At 37.0% G+C, this 20,936-nt stretch overlaps 1 protein-coding gene across 1 annotated transcript in view; it reads left to right on the top strand.

Moving 5' to 3' along the window:
• The window catches only part of UBR1 (ubiquitin protein ligase E3 component n-recognin 1), a 152,827-nt gene that overhangs the window by 8,355 nt on the left and 123,536 nt on the right, over nucleotides 1-20,936 (top strand). Inside the window, exons 2-3 of the mRNA XM_052646203.1 lie at nucleotides 14,682-14,938; nucleotides 17,070-17,148. Of these exons, the coding sequence (XP_052502163.1) occupies nucleotides 14,682-14,938; nucleotides 17,070-17,148 (336 nt within the window). The remainder of the gene's footprint in view (nucleotides 1-14,681; nucleotides 14,939-17,069; nucleotides 17,149-20,936) is intronic.

Here is a 20,936-nt window from a genome sequence, read left to right as displayed (position 1 = left end):
TTTTATATACACATACTCTGAGAAAGAATTTTAGTTTATTTAAAAATATTAATTCAACACAGTAGAAAGAGAATATGAGATCTGTACCCCATAGTGTAGAAAACCAGATTTCACTCATCCAGAGACTTTAAGGAGAGTTTTGAAAATTGGAGCATGAACCTATGGTCAGAGAAAAAAGGGAAGAGAATGGCTTAGGAGGGATGGAATGCTTTCAAAGACTGAATTCTGACAGCATGCATATATGTAAATTATTTCAACAGGGAAGAAGAGAGAGGGGCCTTATTTATCATACTTACTGTACATTTGATTCTGGCTAATGGCTTAGTGGTAAAGAATCCTCCTGCCAATGCAGGAGACCTGGGTTTGATCCCTGGATCAGGAAGATCCTCTGGAAAAGGAAATGGCAACCCACTCCAGTATTCTTGTCTGGGAAATCCCATGGACAGAGAAGCCTGGTGGGCTACAGTCCATGGGCTCACAAAAGAATTGAACATGACTTAGCAACTAAACAACAACAACAAAACAACACTTTTATCCATGCCTTGAAGACATAGTAGACATACCATATGTACAAACAATATAAGGCTTAACAGATATGATAATATTATAGGACACACACGCATACACAATCTCCTTAGGCTAGATTTTGCATTAAAACTAACAAGGTGAGATTTAATTGCCATGAAAATAAAGCCTTATGTCTAGGACTGGGTATTTGTGTGTAGGACTAAATCTCTTGTATGTGACTGGTTTGAGGGTTTTAGTTTTTTTGCAGACTCACTAAGTCATAACATGATATGACTGAGAAAACAAAGCAAGCAAAAAAAAACAAACAAACAAAAAGCCTCTTTAAGCAGCTTAGTGTCCAGGATAAGGGAAATACAGAAGCATATTTTACATGTTCTGTGAAAGAGTAATCAACATGGAGTGTGGTCTGGATACCATGTCTTTATGGATGGCTAAATTTCATTTCTAGGAATGAGCAAGTTTTCTTTAGTTTCTACATTCCTGTTTTTAGCCCTGGAATAAAGAGATTAATGGGAGTTTATTATCTTCGTTTATTTGATAGGTTGTTGGGTGAAAGAGCAGAGTAATTTGTATTGGATTATTTCAGGCAGCATAACTTAAAAGTTAAAGGAAGGTAAATTTTTGTTTAATTTGGGCTGTAAGAGAGTGGAAGCTGGCTGAGAGGAAGTCTTCAGACAGGCTTAGGGAGCTGATTATCAGATATAGACAATTTCCCTATGGGATAAGTGAGTGAACTAGGGTTTTTGTTGTTTGCTTGTTTTTAAACTTCACAAATCTTTCAGATAGTATTACAAAAAATTTTAGTGTAACCAAAAATTTTCTTGGTTCCTAGAGGTGTTCCAGTTACAAATCCAGTACTTGCTATGAACAATTCTGCAAGCTCCAGATTTTGTTATGCCTTTAAATCAAGGGAATTAGAATTACAGGCCTTCTGAAGACTGTTGATGTCCATCAGTTATCTCAGGAAGCGTAAGTTGTGATTTGAACCAAAGGGAACTAGTATACTTATAGTAAGTTCCGTTTTCAGACTGATGTTCCCAAATAGGCATCTCAGTCCCTGGGTCAGAGTTGAAAGAATATCTTTAATCTCCATGGGGACAAGGAAAATATTTGGAATGTTTGAGAATTTAAGCATGTGGGAACTTGTTTTCACAGAACAGTCGATTAGGAAAGTCTTCCCTTATCTAAATATTGAAAAAAACGTTTTTCCCCTGAATATGAAAATGTAAAATTCTTAATCATGTCTCAAATTGGAGAAAATGCTAAAAGCAACCAACCAAAGAACAAAATCAAACCTACTCCAGTCACCAGTAATTCCTGAACATGTCACTCAGGAAAGTACATCCTGAATAGTTCTTCTTATTGAGGAAAAAAAAGAAAGAAACCTTATCTGAAAAAAGATTTTCATAGTCGTGGCAGTCATCTAGGAGAGAATTTTTTGTGAAACAGTATAATTGTACTTTGTCTTCTTTAAGAATTTTGTAAACAGTTTTGGAAGGTTTAATGTTATTTGCTTTGTTCTCTCTAGCAAGAAGTCCGTAACTTTCAGCAATGACTGAGAACTTGTACTTGAGATAGGCTTGTGGGGATACAAGGATTTGGAAGGAAAGTACCTTCCCTCAAAGAGCTAACAGTCTGGTTGAAGGGGCTTGATGTCCACATTTAAAGGTAACTACCCACTCCAGTATTCTTGCCTGGAGAATCCCAGGGACAGGGGAGCCTGGTGGGCTGCCGTCTATGGGGTCACACAGAGTCAGACACGACTGAAGCGACTTAGTAGCAGCAGGAGCAGCAATGTTATCTAGCCGGAGAAGGCAATGGCAACCCACTCCAGTACTCTTGCCTGGAAAATCCCATGGACGGAGGAGCCTGGTAGGCTGCAGTCCACGGAGTCACTGAGTCGGACACGACTGAGCGACTTCACTTTCGCTTTTCACTTTCATGCATTGAAGAGGGAAATGGCAACCCACTCCAGTGTTCTTGCCTGGAGAATCCCAGGGACGGGGGAGCTTGGTGGGCTGCCATCTATGGGGTCGCACAGAGTTGGACACGACTGACATGACTTAGCAAACAAAAACAAAAAAAAAATGTTATCTAGCAAAGATGTAGATTCTGAATGTGTACCTCCTTTAGTATTGGACTTATGGGAGAGAGAAATTTCCTTAGGTTGGTTAGTGAAGTATTCATGGAGGTGAGTTTAGAGCTAAATGGACTTTAAGGAAGAGGTGAGGTAGAAGGATAGAGAGCTAGTGGTAAAGTCAGTGGAGAAGGTGTTGAAGGCATCAGCACCTAGAGATTCTATCCAAATCAAATCCAAAATTCTATACAGATAGCATTTTACAATGTTAGTTCCTCAGACTGAGATGTGTAATGACAGAGATAAAATTTAAGAACATTTAGTGGCATCCATGAATATTAGGCATTTGTTAGCTAAAGAGGCTTTATTTAGAGGGAGATTTAAAAAAGAAGGCAAGGCTTTTTTTTTGTTTTACTATTAAAGTGAAATTGATCAAGTCTTATGGGTGAACTTAAATGAGTTATGTATTTATATTTGATTAAGTAGAATGAGCACTGAACTCTGAGAGTCAGGATACCTAAGTTCTGCTCCTGACCCTGATAATTAGTATTCAGTCTTGGACAAGCCAGTTTACTTTTTCCTTATAACTTGGTTTTAAATGAAGGAATTGAACCAGAATAGATCCCTGAGGTTTTGGGTGATTCTCAAGTTTCTCGTGTTCTTAAAAACATTCTTGGAAACTAGATTAGAAACTAGTTCTGTGCCTTCCATAATTAGATAGGACAGAAAAGGGGTTTTGGTGTATAGTACTGAATATATAGAGAATTTTTTTTTTAATGCTCTTTGAAGAAAAGAATTTCAGATACAACATAGAATGTTAAATCTTCTAGTTATAGTTATTGTCAGGTATGCAAACATGAGTTGTTTGTGAGTACCCTATAAAAAGTGAAGTTAGAATATTGGAAGGTATGGTTGGTTTTTTTTTAAAAGGTTTTAGTAAAATATTTTAAATTTTATAATTAAAAAATTGCTCCCAAAATATGGAATCGCTATAAAGATATTATTGTTATTAGGTAAGCAAACTTACAAATTCCATGAAAATAGGCTAAAATCCCACTACTCAACTACTGTTAACATTTTGGTATATATTCCTACTAAATTTTCCCCATGTTAATATATATAGTATATAACCAAATGAGATTTTATACATGCTTCTTTGTAACCTACTTTAATACTGTATATCTTTACTGCCTTTCCACTAGGTAGAAATAGACATCTTCAATATCATCTCTCTTTTTCAAACTTACTTTGAACTCATTTTAGACTTTTAAGAAAACTAACAAAAATAGCACAGGCAGTTCCATTATATCCCTAACCCCTGCATCCCCTAATGTTAGCATCTCACATATAGTACAGTTATTAGGGTTAGGAAGTTAATATTTCTACGAACTAAACAACAGTCCTTATTCAAATTTTACCAGTTTTCCTACTAATGTCCTTCTTCTGTTTCAGGAGCCTGTCAAGGTTCCCATCTTACCTCCCACCTGTTTGTTTCATCCAGTATGTAACGGTGTCTTAGTTTCTCCATAGTCTCCTTTCAGTTTTTAACAGTGTCTTGATTTTTCCTTATTTTTAATGACCTCAGCAAGACTGCTCAAGAATATTGAGCAGTTACTTTGCACAATGTTCCCAGTTTGGGTAGGACATTCTCTTACATTTGGAAGGAGGGTATATGTTTTTGGCAAGAATAACAAAAATGGTACCATATCCTTCTCAGTATATCATATTAAGGGATTTTTGATATCAGTATTTCTTATTACTAGTGATATTTATCTTAATCACTTGGTTAAGTTGGTATCTGCAAGGTTTCTCTATAGTTACTACCTTTTCCCTTTGTTCTTAATAAGCATCTTAAAGGGAGACACTTTGAGACTTTTTGGCATCATTTTAATGGATGTATCCCCTGTGGTTTTTTTAGAGTTTTTTTTTCCCCCTCTTGATTGCATTATTGACACTTATCAAACAAGGTCAAACAGTGTAACATTATTTACAGTAAAAAGTGAAAATTCTGAGACCTTTCCCTCAGTTCTTTTTCTCATATAACCACTGTTAACAATTTGATGTTTCTCTTGCTAGACATTGTGTGTTTAGGAAACATAATGATACATGTATCTATACAGATATATACGTATATCTCTACATTGATGTACATGTTGAATTAGGAAACTCAAATGTGTAGAAATGTATAAATATCATCTAGAGGTTTGTTTCTGCTTTTACAAAAATGAAGTTATATTATTTTAAACTTGCTTTTTTCAGTCTACAGTATTTTATGACCTTCTGACTGCATATAATACTGTGGATGTACCCTTTAATGATAAACATTTAGGTGGACTTTGTTTTTTCACAGTTACAAGTGATATAGTGGACACAATGGAATATATATATATATATTTACAGTTAAGTAGGTCTGATTAAATGATAAATTCCACCATTTCTTTAAACTATTCCCTTATTGATGGACATTCAGATTTTTTTTTCCTGTTATGAATAACTTTGTACATGAAATGTATAGATTGAAAAAACTTTAAAATGATTTTTGATAGATAATACATGGTAAAAAAAAATGAAATAGTAAAAATGTTTATACAGTGAAAAATAGAGGCCTATTTCTGCTGTTAACAATGTATTTTGAACCCTTTCAAAGATTGTCTACTCTTCTGTAAGCATATACTGATATATCTCCTCTTATATGTCAGTATTCTCCTTCTCTGATATATCAGTATTCACTGTTTTGTACTGTTTGCTTTTTATTTAACCATATAGCTTGAAGAATGTCTTGTATTAGTACATTTAAACCTGTGCCCCCTCTCTTTTATATAACGGCTGCATTGAATTTATGTGCCATGATTTATTCAGCTTTTGTTATGGGACATTTAAGTTGTTTCTAGCCTTTTATTATTATAATAATCCTGCAAATAAAATACTTGTATATATTTCTTTTTACATATTTGAGTTTATCTCTGAGGAACAGATTCCTCGAAGTGGGAGTTTCTCAGTCAAAGTTTATATAAATTAAAAATTTTAATAATTATTAAAATTGTCCTTCTGAGAGGACAGGCTAATTTAATTTCTACAATAATACCTAATTTTAATATAATATGTTTTATATAAAGTTTTATAGAGTTGAACTTACGGAGGCATATTGAGCTTCAGGAGAGCAAACTCAGCCTTATATATAATCAAATATCTGTAACTTAGTTACTTATGATGGAACTTTATGTAAATTCTTAAAAAAAATTTTTTTTATTGGAGTCTAGTTGATTTATAATGCGTTAGTTTCAGGTGTACACAAAGTGAATCAGTTTTATGTGTATATACACACACACACACACACACACACACACAAGCACATATGTCCACTCTTTCTTTAGATTCTTTTCCCATATAGGCTATTACAGAGTATTGAGTAGAGTTCCTTGTGCTATTACAGGAGGTTCTTATTTGTTACCTATTTTATGTATATAGTACTGTGCATATGTCAGTTGCAGTCTCTCGATTTATGCCTTTCCCCTGTTAATGATTAATTCTAATTATATGTCAGCTTATAAAACTCCTTAGACAAGTTTTATGAGTTTATCATAGTTGAATAGATTTCTGATTCCTTTTCTTTGTCCTGAAAATTGTTTTTTAACACTTCAAAGGGGCACCTATTATTTATTCTTAAGATACAGTGAAGAAGTATGTGTTCACCTTGTCAGAACTCTTAATGATTTTATAAATGTTATCTAGCCTTTGTTTTTAAAGACTGAAGAGTCCTAGTTTTCCACCCCTATTATTTTTTCTAGGATTCTTTCATTTCCCTTGATGGTTTTTGCTTCAGGCAGAAAGTGAAGAGGAACTAAAAAGCCTCTTGATGAAAGTGAAAGTGGAGAGTGAAAAAGTTGGCTTAAAGCTCAACATTCAGAAAACGAAGATTATGGCATCCGGTCCTATCACTTCATGGGAAATAGATGAGGAAACAGTGGAAACAGTGTCAGAGTTTATTTTTTGGGGCTCCAAAATCACTGCAGATGGTGATTGCAGCCATGAAATTAAAAGACGCTTACTCCTTGGAAGAAAAGTTATGACCAACCTAGATAGCATATTGAAAAGCAGAGACATTACTTTGCCGACTGAGGTCCATCTAGTCAAGGCTATGATTTTTCCTGTGGTCATGTATGGATGTGAGAGTTGGACTGTGAAGAAGGCTGAGTGCCGAAGAATTGATGCTTTTGAACTGTGGTGTTGGAGAAGACTCTTGAGAGTCCCTTGGACTGCAAGGAGATGCAACCAATCCATTCTGAAGGAGATCAACCCTGGGATTTCTTTGGAAGGAATGATGCTAAAGCTGAAACTCCAGTACTTTGGCCACCTCATGCAAAGAGTTGACTCATTGGAAAAGACTCTGATGCTGGGAGGGATTGGGGGCAGGAGGAGAAGGGGAAGACAGAGTATGAGATGGCTGGATGACATCACTGACTTGATGGACATGAGTCTGAGTGAACTCTGGGAGTTGGCGATGGACAGGGAGGCCTGGCGTGCTGCGATTCATGGGGTCGCAAAGAGTCGGACACGTCTGAGTGACTGAACTGAACTGAACACTGCCCAATGGCCTGAACAGCCAGTCTTACTTCTTGGGATCAGGGTATTCCTGTGCTAAAAGGGCCAGGACTTTAGCTGTGTAGATAGCTGTGGGTAGGTGCTCTATCCTCTGTTGGCAAATTGGGTTAGTATATGATAAATATACCTCATAGTTGCCTCCTATTTCTGTGTAATTTCATAGAAGCAATAGCTCAATTTAAGAAGTAGGGCCATGTTCATTTTAATATATATCTGTTCTAAAATTTATCTTTCACAGTTTGATTGTATGAAAATTTGAAAAATGCACAGTGAGTAGCAGAACTGGATACCAGTTACTCATGTTTATTTTGAGGAACAGAAAGTTTTAATTTTGATTAATTCTGTTTTATCCATTTTTTTTCATGGTTAGCGTTTTTTGTGCCCTGTTCAAGAAATCTTTGCCCTCCCAGAGGATGTCAAAGTGTTTTCTTCTATGTGTTTGTCAAGTAATTTTCGTTTTAGTTATTACATTTAAATCTGTGATCCATTTCAAATTAATTTTTGTGTATGGTATGAAGTATCGGTTGAAGTTAATTTTTTTCCATTAGGATATCTAATTTCTCCTGCACCAATTTTTGAAAATTGCTGTCTTTTTTGAACTACGTTGTTTCCTTTTTTAAAAAATGAATTGACGCTGCACTCCAGTATTCTTTGGCTTCCCTTGTGGCTCAGCTGATAAAGAATCTGCCTGCAACGTGGGAGACCTGGGTTTGATCCCTGGGTTGGGAATATCCCCTGGAGAAGGGAAAGGCTACCCACTCTAGTATTCTGGCCTGGAGAATTCCATGGACTATGGGGTTGCAAAGAGTCAGACACGACTGAGCAACTTTTGCCTTCACTTTACATACATATGTGGATTCATTTTTAAACTTAGCTCCATTGATAAACATATATATACACCAGTGCTAATTCCATACTATTAGTATACCTTTATAGTAGGTCCTAAAATCAGGTACTGTTAAGTCTCCAAGTCCTTTACATTTCCTCTTTTTTTTGGCTACCATGCACAGCTTGTAGGATTTTAGTTCCTCAACAAGGGATTGAACCTGGATCATGATAGTGAAAGTGCCAAGTTCTAACCACTGGACTGCGAGGGAATTCCCTCCATATTTGTTTTAGAATTAGCTTGTTAATTTTTACAAGAAAGCTTGCTTGGATTGTGTAGAATTTGTAGCTCAGTTAGGATGTATAAACCTTTTAAAAATATTGAATCCTGTAAACAATGAACATAATGCAACTCTTCATTTTTTAAGATATTTTATAAATTTCTCTCAATAATGTTTTGTAGTGTTCAATGTGAACTAATTGCCAAGTATTTTTTTGATGCTACTGTAAATGCTATTTTTTAAAATTTCATTTTCCAGTTACTTGTTGCTAGTATATAGAAATATAGTTGATTTTTATGTATTGATCTTACATCTAATGAGCTTGCTTAGTTCACTTAGTATTCCTACTTGGTTTTTTTTTTTTTTTTTTTTTTTTTTTGGTACACTGGGTCTTTGTTGCTGTGCACAGGCTCTCTCTAGTTGCGGCCACGGGGGCTACTCTCTTTGCAGTTTGTGGGCTTCTCATTGTGGTGGCTTCTCTTGTTGTGGAGCATGGGCTCAGTATTTGGGTGCACAGGCTTAGTTGCCCCACAGCATGTGGAATCTTCCCTCGAACCTGTGTCCCCTCCACTGGCAGGTAGATTCTTAATCTCTGTATCACCATGGAAGTCTGTGTGTGTGTCTGTTTTAATAGTTTATATATTATTTTGTTTTTGGCTGTGCTGGGTATTTGTTGCCACACGGGCTTTTCTCTAGTTGTGGGGAGAGGGTGCTACCCTCTAGTTGTGGTGTGCCAGTGTCTCATTGTGGTGGCTTCTTCTGTGGTTCCTCGGCTCTAGGGCATGGGCTCAGTTGCTCCGCGCCACGTGGGATCTTCCCAGATTGAGGATCAAACCCATGTCTCCTGCACTGGCAGGCAGATTCTTTACCACTGAGCCACCAGGGAAACTTGTGTGTGATTTTTAATTGATTTCTCAGCATTTTTTTGTGAAGAGTAATCATATTGTATGTGACTAGAGACAGTTTTATTTCTTGCTTTCCAGTCACCATGCCTTTTATTTATTTTTCTTGTTTTATTTCACTAGCTATGACCTCTAGTACTATAGTGAATAGAAGAGAACAGATATCTTTGCCTCATCCTTGATCTTTGGGAGAGAATTATTTAGTGTGTTATTGCAGATATTTGTCTCGATCTGTGGTTCTCCTTTTCATCTTTCAAACCATATTATTTTTTATTCACTATGAAAATTTCCATAAATAACTTTTTATCGTACAGTTCTGTGAGTTTTGAGAGTTGCCAACAGTTGTGTAATCATCACCATAATACAGATGCTACAGAACTGTTCCACTGCCCTCAAAATTTATGTTGCTGCTACTTTGTTGTCAGCCTCTTGCAACCACTGTGCTATCCTCTATCTCTAGTAGTTTTGCCTTTTCTGGAATGTTACATAAATGGAATTATATAGTACATAGCCTTAAAAAAATTTTTTTTTTATTTAGAATATTGTTGTTGTTTAGTCTTTCTAAGTCATGTCCAGTTCTTGGCAACCCCTTTGACTGCAGCACTCCAGGCCTCCCTGTCCCTTACTGTCTCCCAAAGTTTGTCCAAGGTCATGTCCATTGAATCAGTGATGCTATCCAGCCATATCATTCTCTGCCACCCTCTTCTCCTTTTGCCTTCAATCTTTCCCAGCATCAGAGTCTTTTCCAGTGAGCCGGCTCTTCACCAAAGTGTTGGTGCTTCACCTTCAACATCAGTCCTTTCAATAACTATTCAGGGTTGATTTCCTTTAAGATTGACTGGTTTGATCTTGCTGTCCAAGGGACTCTTCAAGAGTCTTCTCCAACACCACAGTTTGCAAGCATCATTTCTTTGGTACCCATCCTTCCTTATGGTCCAGCTCTTACATTCATACAAGACTACTGGAAAAACCACAGCTTTGACTATACGGACCTTTATCAGCAAATATGAAGCTAGTATAAATGCCTTATATGGTTCTTATGTAAATATAAAACAAACATGAAATACTAATAAAACCAGAAAGCCAACCCATTTCAAATGAACAGAATTAATTTAATTCAGTTCAGTTCAGTCACTCAGTTGTGTCCAACTCTTTGCCACTCCATGGACTGCAGCACACCAGGGCTCCCTGTCCATCACCAACTCCTGGAGTCTATTCAGACTCAGGTCCATTGAGTCAGTGATGCCATCCAACCATCTCATCGTCTGTCGTTCCTTTCTCCTCCCACCTTCAGTCTTTCCCAGCATAAGGGTCTTATTCAAATGTGTCAGTTCTTCGCATCAGGTGGCCAAAGTATTGGAGTTTCAGCTTCAGCATCAGTCCTTCCAGTGAATATTCAGGATTGATTTCCTTTAGCATGGACTGGTTGGATCTTGCTATCCAAGAGACTCTCAAGAGTCTTCTCCAACATCACAGTTCAAAAGCATCAATTCTTCAGTGCTCAGCTTTCTTTATAGTTCAACTCTCACATCCATACATGACTACTGGAAAAACCATAGCTTTGACTAGACGGACCTTTGTTGGTAAAGTAATGTCTCTGCTTTTTAATATACTGCCTAGGTTGGTCATAACTTTCCTTCCAAGGAGCAAGCATCTTTTAATTTCATGGCTGTAGTCACCATCGGCAGTGATTTTGGAGCCCAAAAAAATAGTCTGCCATTGTGTCGTGTCCACTGTTTCCCCATCTATTTGCCATGAAGTGATGGGACCAGATGCCATGATCTTAGTTTTCTGAATGTTGGGTTTTAAGCCAACTTTTTCACTCTCTTTCACCTTCATCAAGAGGCTCTTTAGTTCCTCCTCACTTTCTGCCATAAGGGTGGTGTCATCTGCATATCTGAGGTTATTGATATTTCTCCCTTTATTCCAGCTTGTGCTTCATCTAGTCTAGCATTTCTCATGATGTACTCTGCATATAAGTTAAATAAGCAGGGTCACAATATACAGCCTTGACGTACCCTGTTCCCAATTTGGAACCAGTCTGTTGTTCCATGTCCAGTTCTAACTGTTGATTCTTGACCTGCATACAGATTTCTCAGGAGGCAGGTCAGGTGGTCTGGTATTCCCATCTCTTTCAGAATTTTCCACAGTTTGTTGTGATTTACACAGTCAAAGGCTTTGGCATAGTCAGTAAAGCAGAAGTAGATGTTTTTCTGGACCTCTCTTGCTTTTTCGATGAACCAGTGGATGTTCGCAAATTGATCTCTGGTTCCTCTGCCTTTTCTAAATCCAGCTTGAACATCTGGACGTTCACGGTTCACTTACTGTTGAAGCCTGGCTTGGAGAATTTTCAGCATTACTTGCTGACATGTGTGATGAGTACAGTTGTGCAGTAGTTTGAGCATTCTTTGGCATTGCCTTTCTTTAGGATTGGAATGAAAAAACTGACCTTTTCCAGTCCTGTGGCCAGTGCTGAGTTTTCCAAATTTGCTGGTATATTAAGTGCAGCACTTTCACAGCATCATCTTTTAGGATTTGAAATAGGTCAGCTGGAATTCCATCACTTCCACTAGCTTTTTTCATAGTGGCCCACTTGACTTCACATTCCCGGATGTCTGGCTCTAGATGAGTGATTATCTGGGTCGTGAAGATCTTTTTTGTACAGTTCTCCTATGTATTTTTGCCACCTCTTCTTCTGCTTCTGTTAGATCCATACCATTTCTGTCCTTTATTGTGCCCATCTTTGCACGAAATGTTCCCTTGGTATCTCTAATTTTCTTGAGGAGGTCTGTAGTCTTTCCCATTCTTTTGTTTTCCTCTATTTCTTTGCATTGATCACTGAGGAAGGCTTTCTTATCTCTCCTTGCTATTCTTTGAAACTATGCATTCAAATGGGTTTATCTTTTCCATTTCTCCTTTGCCTTTTGCTTCTCTTCTTTTCATAGCTATTTGTAAGGCCTCGTCAGACAACCATTTTGCTTTTTGCATTTCTTTTTCTTGGGGATGGTCTTGATCACTGCCTCCTGTACAGTGTCACGAACCTCCATCCATATTTCTTCAGGTACTCTGTCTATCATATCTAATCCCTCGAATCTGTTTGTCACTCCACTGTATAATCATAAGGGATTTGATTTAGGTCATACCTGAATGGTCTAGTGGTTTTCCCTGCTTTCTTCAATTTAATTCTGAATTTGGGAATAAGGAGTTCATGATCTGAGCCACAGTCAGCTCCCGGTCTTGTTTTTGCTGACTTTATAGAGGTTCTCCATCTTTGGCTGCAAAGAATATAATCAGTTTGATTTTGGTGTTGACCATTTGGTCATGTCCATTAACTGCGACTCAGTTGCCAATGTTGGTTTGAGAGTAGAGAGTTCTATCTTTCCTGCCTCTATTTAAAGACTGCTGTTACTTAATGGCATTAAAAATGTTGGGCTGGCTGGGTGTTTTGAGGTAATTGCCTCACATTTAAGGCCAAATTGCCAATGAGTAATCCATGAATGTCTTTTAACAGGGCGTTTCTGGGTACTTAGAAAGCTCTCTTGCTTGATTGAAGACAAAGGTGGCGTTATTGGAATCTACATATAGTATCTGTTAAAACCACTTATAATCGGAGTCAGGAATTTGGCCCAGAGATGTGCTTTGCTCAGTTCACATATATGCTGTCAATATGAACAAGGTCCCAACTACTAAGAGGCAGTAGTACATAATCTTTTTGAGTTTGACTTCTTTTGATGTTGCATGTGTTGATAATTCAGTCCTTTTATTGCTGAGCAATAAAGGAGTATGCTGAATATTCTGTGGTTTGGATGTACAAACTGTTCATAATTCACCAGTTGAAGGACAAATGAGTCATTTCTAGTTTGGGGCAATTATGAATAAAGCTGCTCTAATTTTCAAGTATAAGTGTTTTGTGAACATAAGTTTTTATTTCTTGGTTAGATAACTAGGAGTTTGATTGCTGGGTCATATGGTAAGTATATATTTAACTGTGTGAGAAACTGCTGAACTCTTTTGTAAAGTGTGTATAACATTTTGAGTTCCTTTCCTTTCCAAGTTTTCTACATTTGTGTTGATACTTGGTATTGCCAAACTTTTATTTTATTTTTTTACCTACACTCTGATAGGTTTTACAGGGATATCTCACTGCCATTTTAATTTGCATTTCTCTAATGATTTAATGATGTTGAGCATGTTTTCCTGTGCAAATAAGCATGGCAAAAAGCCACCTGTAACTTTCTTTTGAAGAGCAGAACGTTGTTTGTTTGTTTGTTTGTTTTTGCTGGTGTTCATTTATCTTTTCTTTTTGTTTTATGGTGAGTGCTTTTTGTGTTCTAAAACTCTAGCACTCATTCATTTTCATCTCATTAAATGCTATGGTTCCTTTAAATAATTAAATTATTAGTAAATCCTAAGAGTTCTCATCACAAGGAAAAAATCATTTTTTCCCCGTTCATTTAATTTTATATCTGTGTGAGATGATGGATATTCACTAAAACTCTTGTGGTAATCATTTCATGATGTATGTAAGTCAGATAATTATGTTGTACACCTTAAACTCATTAAGTGCTGTATGTCAATTATATCTCAATAAAACTGGAAGAAAAAATAAAATAATTAAACTACTGGTATGAGGAATACTTTATCACTGCAGCCTCTGACTGATAATGGAATCATCACCTTAACACACCAGGAGTTGGCCACTTCAGCTGGGAAGAGTAATTCTCATCTGCTATAGTTGCACTTCTTTTTTCTATATGTGAACGACCACTTATTTCCAAGTCCTTCTTTAAAAAAAAAAAATCACCTACTTTCCTTTTGTATTTGCTACTGTTCAGTTGCTCAGTCCTGTCCATCTCTTTGCAACCCCATGGACTGCAGCATGCCAGGCTTCCCTGTCCCTCACTGTCTTCTGGAGTTTGCTCAGTCTTATGTCCATTGAATCGATGATGCCATCCAACCATTTCATCCTCTGTAGCCCCCTTCTTATTCTGCCATCAATCTTTCCCAGCATCAGGGTCTTTTCCAATGAGTCGGCTCTTCACATCAGGTGACCAGAGTATCAAAGCCTCAGCATCAGTCTTTCTAATGAATATTCAGGGTTGATTTCCTTTAGGATTGACTGGTTTGATCTCCTTGCTGTCCAGGGGACTCTCAAGAGTCTTTTCCAGCACTAAAGCTCCTTTTGTATTGGGCTTCCCTCGTGGCTCAGAGGTTAAAGCGTCTGCCTTCAATGCAGGAGACCCAGGTTTGATCCCTGGGTCAGGAAGATCCTCTGGAGAAGGAAATGGCAATCCACTCCAGTATTCTTGCCTTTTGTATTTGTGAAGGGTAAAATAAGAATTTACTGTAAATCACTTTCTCTGAAACTACAGAATTATGCCATTATCTGTGCCATTACTTGTGCTCCTAGATCTTTAAGAAGGAACTTGTAAGAAAGTTTAATTTTTGTTTTGTTTTGTTTTTCAGTGGTGGGATCAGCAGATTGATTTTTATACTACTTTCTTGAACTATTTGGCACAAGTGGTGCCTGAAATTTATTTTGCTGAAATGGACCCAGATTTGGAAAAGCAGGAGGAGAGCATACAGAGGTCAATATTCACTCCACTGGAATGGTACTTATTTGGAGAAGATCCAGATATTTGCTTAGAGAAACTGAAGCACAGTGGAGCATTTCAACTTTGTGGGAAGGTTTTCAAAAGTGGAGAGACAACATATTCTTGTAGGTAAGATTTAGAAATGTATAGGATTGGTTGTAATTACACCTTGATATTCTGTGCCTATTTTATGATATACCTTTCTTGGTATATTGCTAGTTGTATTTAATTCTTCTTAATTAACTTCCTATTATTATGCATTTATTTATAAGTTTGTTTTTGCTAGTACAGCTTATTTTTGAATATATGACTTACACAATTCTCTCATTTTTCTTCTTGTTCTCTGAAAGTATATAAGTGATTGATTTTTGCCTTGTTTGTAATGTAGTCCATACACCCTTATCTGAAACTCTTGGTGCCACATGTATTTCAGAATTCTGAATACTTCCCCAGTAGAGTTAGGGCAGGATCCTACAATCAAACAGCATTTCTATAAGAAACCTGTGACTGTTCACAGCAAGTGATATAAATAAAGTCTATAGTCCCTTGTCATTTCAAGTTGTTTTTTTGCCACCAAGTGACATTTGGTATCAAAGAACCTGTTGAAGCATTTGTAACTTAATTGGATAGAAGAGGTCAGTGGTAGGGAAACTGGAAATGGCTTTAGGTTTTTTGCCTTTTGGGAAAGGACTTAAGCAGCATGGTAACACAGAGAACTTTTTTATTCTCTACTCTTGTCTGAAACTTTTTAACTTTTAGATCTTAATTGCACTTTTAGGGGTTGTTTTTTTTTTTCTTTTATTAGAAGTTATTTAGGTTAGGAATGTGAATCTTTAGATTTTATAAATACAGAGAATTACTTTTTGCTTCACTGTAATTCTAGATTTGACTGATTTGTGTTCAGCTGGTAGAGAATCACCTGCAATGTGGGAGACCTGGGGTCGATCCCTGGGTTGGGAAGATCCCCTGGAATATGGCATGACAACCCCCTCCAGTATTCTTGCCTGGAGAATCCCCATGGACAGGGAGCCTAGCAGTCCATGGGGTCACAAAGAGTCAGACACAACTGAGTGACTAAGCACACACAGCAGTTGTTTAGAACATACTACATTTCTTTATTCTCTTATTTTCTTGGGGAAAATTCAACTTTTGTATTTTGTATACCATTTTGCTATATAGCAGTTTCATTTATCTTGTGAAGTACTTTTAGTGGAATCCCGGTCAGTTTCAACTAAAGCATAGTAGAAGACATTTGTAGACCTCATTTCTCCAAAAGGGTCCCAGAGGCATTTTTAATTGTCACAACTAGGAGAATAGTACTAACATCTAGTGGATAGAGGCCGGGTTGCTGCTTAACCATCCTGTGGTACACAGGACAGTCTCCTGTATCACCAGCAAATAATTATTCAGTTTAAAATGTCAGTACTGCTGAGATTTGGAAATCCTGCTGTGAGTAGGTTAGTAGAACATATATATTTTAGAAACTGCTATTAGTCAGTCTTTATTAACATTTAAAAGTTCAGTTTTAACATTGTGCAATTCCATCGCTTCAAATTTTCTAAATAAATATTTTAAAAATTAATTTTGCACTTTGTACTTGTTTATATTATTGTCAATGTTTCCCTGAAAGTATTAAATAAAATTTTACATTTTAAAAGTTTTTATTAAGGAAGATATTAAGAATTTAATTTAAATTTAAATTTAATTTAATTTATTCAGTAAATATTCATTGAATATTTATCATGTGCCAGGCACTGCTCTACATGCTTGGGACATATTATACAAAATAAATTAAAATCCTTTCCGTTATGTTGCTTACATTCTAAGGAATTTTGTCTTTAACCAAGCCTCATTTACCAGTGAACTATCAGTGCCTGTAAAATACATTTGTAACTGTAATAGGATAAGATGATGCAGAGAGTGAAGAAAAACTGATCAATTTTTCAGAAAACTAATTTTGGCATATGTGCTGCCAAATCATGCACCAGAAAACTAATTTTGAAGTGGAATTTAATAGTTTGAAACCAGGTGAAAGCTCAAAGTAATGAGGATAATTTAGGAAACAAAACCAAACATCCAACCATATACATTCAAATATGGCCAGAAAGAGGCCAACATTATTTGGAATTCAATTTTTAAAGTATTTTCATAAACAGTTTGTGTATCATATAGGAAATTGATTCACATTGTATCATTGTTATACTTTGAGTATCAATGGGAATCATCTAAATTTTGGCACCTGATTTTTAATCTTTTTCAGGGACTGTGCAATTGATCCAACATGTGTACTGTGTATGGACTGCTTCCAGAATAGTGTTCATAAAAATCATCGTTATAAGGTATGGAAATAAATGCGTAAAGTTTCTTGATTGGCAGGAGACTGATGGCCAGCTAGTCCAAATTCCTGATGAGTACTTGAGTTTCTGCTGTAACACATCTGATATGTGAACCTTTAGCTCTGGTTAAACATATGTGATGGAGCATCTGCTACCTCAAGAGACAGCCCCTTACAATTTTTTTTTTAAGTACATCACTTTTATACAAAAGATTGTAGAAAGCATATTAACAGCTTAAAGAATAACTATAAAGTGTTCACCTTTCTAACCACCCCTTAGATCAAGAAATGAGACATTGCCAGCTCTCAGGGGCCTCCTGGATCACCATCCTTCTCTCCCACTTTATGATATAACCTCTCTTCTGTGTTTTGTGATAACAGTTTCCTTCATTTTCCTTTTAGCTTATCACTCGAATCATATTGAATAGTTCCCATCTGTTTTTGAATTCTGTATAGATGGAGTCATTCTGTACGTTTCTCTTGTTGAGTAGCTTTCACTCAGCATTATGTGTATGTATATGTGTGTGTGTGTGTGTGTGCATATTTATATATGTATATGTTTTATCCATTTACCTTGTAGTGTTTGATAACCCGCATTGTTTTTATTCATTGTACTGTATATGGATATTTAAATTGTTTCCAATTTTGGACTATTACTGTATAAAACAATTTTTCTGTGAACATTCTTATTTGTGTATTTTGGTACCCATGTACAGGAGTTTGTCCAGGGTATATATCTGGAATAAAATTGCTGAGTTCTAGAGTATATCTTAAGTCATAGTAGATAATGTCAGACTGTTTTCCAAAGTGGTTATACCAGTTTGTAAGTTCTTCAGCAGTATATGGGAGTCCCTATGGCTCCACATTCTTGCAAGATTTGATGTTGCCAACATTTTAAGTTTTAGCCCATATGGTAGGTATAGAATAGTATTATATTGTGGTCGTAGTGAGGTTGCCAAGCTTTGGGATTCTGTGGGCCAGTACAATTTCAGAAGACTTTGGGTAAGACACAGGGTTTTCAAATTTTTATTTGGCTAAGTAAGTTCAATTTTAACTTTAAAAAGAGCACATGAACAGCAACCAAAAAATTCTTACCATCTCCTATAGTTTTATGAAGAAAAGGAAAATTTAATTCCAAGGAAGTAGGATAATCTCAGGCTAAAAAGCAGGTCTTTAAATTGCATACATGTACCTCTGTAGAAGAGCTCATCACATTCCTTCCTTTTCTGATTTTTTCTGTTGACTGGTAAAACTTGTCTATTAAATTTAGGAACCTCTTCACTAAGCTATCTTTCAGTATTGAAAGCTTACAGTCCACATTGCACCACGAAGCACTCTTTTGTGAAGCATCCTTAAGTTTATCATCTTTAGGTATTTGCAAAGCTCTTCTTATAGAAGATGCATGTACAGCTTACTCAGGAATCTTTGTGTTACTAGGAGGATGGACTATTGTGTAACTAATAAAAAATATTTATAAGCTTTAAAATATACTATCCTTCAAAAGTGTGTGTAAAGAACAGAAGACTTTTGGTCGGGGAATAAGTGATAGAATCTGAAATACCTGTTAGATGTGGTGAAATTTTTAAAGAAAAGCAGGGGAATGACTAATAAATGCAATTCAGGTAACAATAACCTCTATGTCAAATGGAGGATCGCACAGGGAACTTGGCAACAGTATTAATATTTTCCTGGGTTAAATGCTGAATCAGTGGTATTCACTTCATTATTCTGCTTTGTAACTCACCTATATATTGTGTATATTCTTTTTAAATAAAGCACAATAAAAGAAAAAAATGAAGCCATTAAAAAAAAAGATTAGAAGAAATAAGAAGGAATATGTTTTGCTGCAGAGAAGGGGAAGAAAAGGATAATGATGGGGATGCAGACCCAAGATCTGATACTGTGTGAAGAAAGCACCAAGAAAAACCTTTAGGCACAGAATAGTGCAGAACAACTTTTGCTGTCCCCAGTACTGTGGAGGGAGTGGGGCTGTTTCACAGAGATGGTTTGGGGTCTCTGTCCAGACCTGCTCGGCCATGTTGAAGATTCATTTCAAATCACGCTAATGGCTTCCTTATGGAGTACTCAGTGTTCCCCAAAGTACATCTTTCATAGCAGTCTTAAAGTTCACAGCAGAAGAATTTAAAGTTCCTGTAGAGATCTATGCAGTATTACGTGTGATGGAGTAGGAATAAATCCTGCACTGCTGCTAATTTTTTTCTGAAGTATGGTTCAGAACTGTGAATTAGGAAGTTCCTTGGTGGTCTACTGGTTAGGATTCAGCCCTTTCACTGCCATGGCCTGGGTTCCATCACTGGTTGGGGACCTGAGATCCTACAAACCATGAAATGCACCCCATACCTCCCCCTGCCCCCACAAAAAAGAACTGCAAATTATTCCTAGAGAACGTGTTGGAAGTTCTGCTACTTGGAACATGTGATTACCTTTCAGAATAAATATTGGTATTGTTGTAAAATTGAAATCAGGCATTTAAAATACTGTGAAAACACCAGTAGTTGATGAAATAATGAAAGGTGACTCTCCATCCCTTATTCACGCTCTTCACATACTGTGAAGAGGGAAGGCTTCTGCATTGAGAGTGTTATCACCATAGAAGATCATAGTCTTTCATTGCTACCTCACAACATGCATAGGTAATTCATTTGGGGTAAATAGATTATCCAGCTGTGTTTTATAACTCTTTCTGAGAAAATCTGGAAAGTTAAAATTTACTGAATTTTCCTATTTGTCTTTGGGTTAAAAATTTTAAAGTATTGTGGATCAGACATGGCAGTTTGCTTGATAGTATCTAACCTGCAGGCACAAGAATAGTTGAAAAAAAAGAAAGTGAAGTTGCTCAGTCATGTCCGACTCTTGGCAACCCCATGGACTATAGCTTGCCAGGCTCCTCCATCCGTGAGATTTTCCAGGCAAGAATACTGGAGTGGGTTGCCATTTCCTTCTCTAGGGGATCTTCCCAACCCCGAGATCGAACCCTGGTCTCCAGCACTGCAGACAGACTCTTTACTATCTGAGCTACCAGGGAAGCCCCCCAAAAATGTGTTCATGTATTCATATATTTTTTAATTTAAAATCAAAGAACCCCATATTGAGTTTTTGATCTATCTCTTTTGTGTAAAATTGCTATCCCACACCAAAGACTTTTTGCTATGATCTTGCAGAATCTAAGATGAGAATTGAAAATAAAGTAGAAGCGTAAAAACAAACACAAACTTTTTGAGAACAGAGATAAAAATTTGAGCTTGATCTACTGTGTGTAATGTGTGCCTTCTTTGTGATATCCAGCTTTTCAGTAGTTTATCCCTTAAAAATAAAAACTACAGTAAAGGGACTTCCCTGGTGGTACAGTAGATAAGAATCTGGCTGCCAACACAGGTAATGTGGTTTTGATCCCTGGTCCAGGAAGATTCCATATGCTGTGGTGCAAATAAACCTCCACACTGCAGCTACTGAGCCCACATGCTGCAACTACTGAGCCCGTGCACTTAGAGCTTGTGCTCCGCAGCAACAAGCAGCCGCAATGAGAAAGCCCATGCCGTGCAACTGGAGAGCTGCTGCTGCTGAGTCACTACAGTCGGGTCTGACTCTGTGCGACTCCATAGACGGCAGCCCACCAGGCTCTACTGTCCCTGGGGTTCCCCAGGCAAGAACACTGGAGTGGGTCGCCATTTCCTTCTCCAATGCATGAAAGTGAAAAGTGAAAGTGAAGTCGCTCAGTCGTGGCCAACTCTGTGCAACCCCATGGACTGCAGCCCACCAGGCTCCTCCATC

The sequence above is a fragment of the Budorcas taxicolor genome, chromosome 10 (genome assembly GCF_023091745.1).
Source record: "Budorcas taxicolor isolate Tak-1 chromosome 10, Takin1.1, whole genome shotgun sequence".
NCBI lineage: Eukaryota > Metazoa > Chordata > Mammalia > Artiodactyla > Bovidae > Budorcas > Budorcas taxicolor.
The sequence above is the reverse complement of the archived record's forward strand: the minus strand, read 5'-3'. Positions and strand labels throughout refer to the sequence as shown.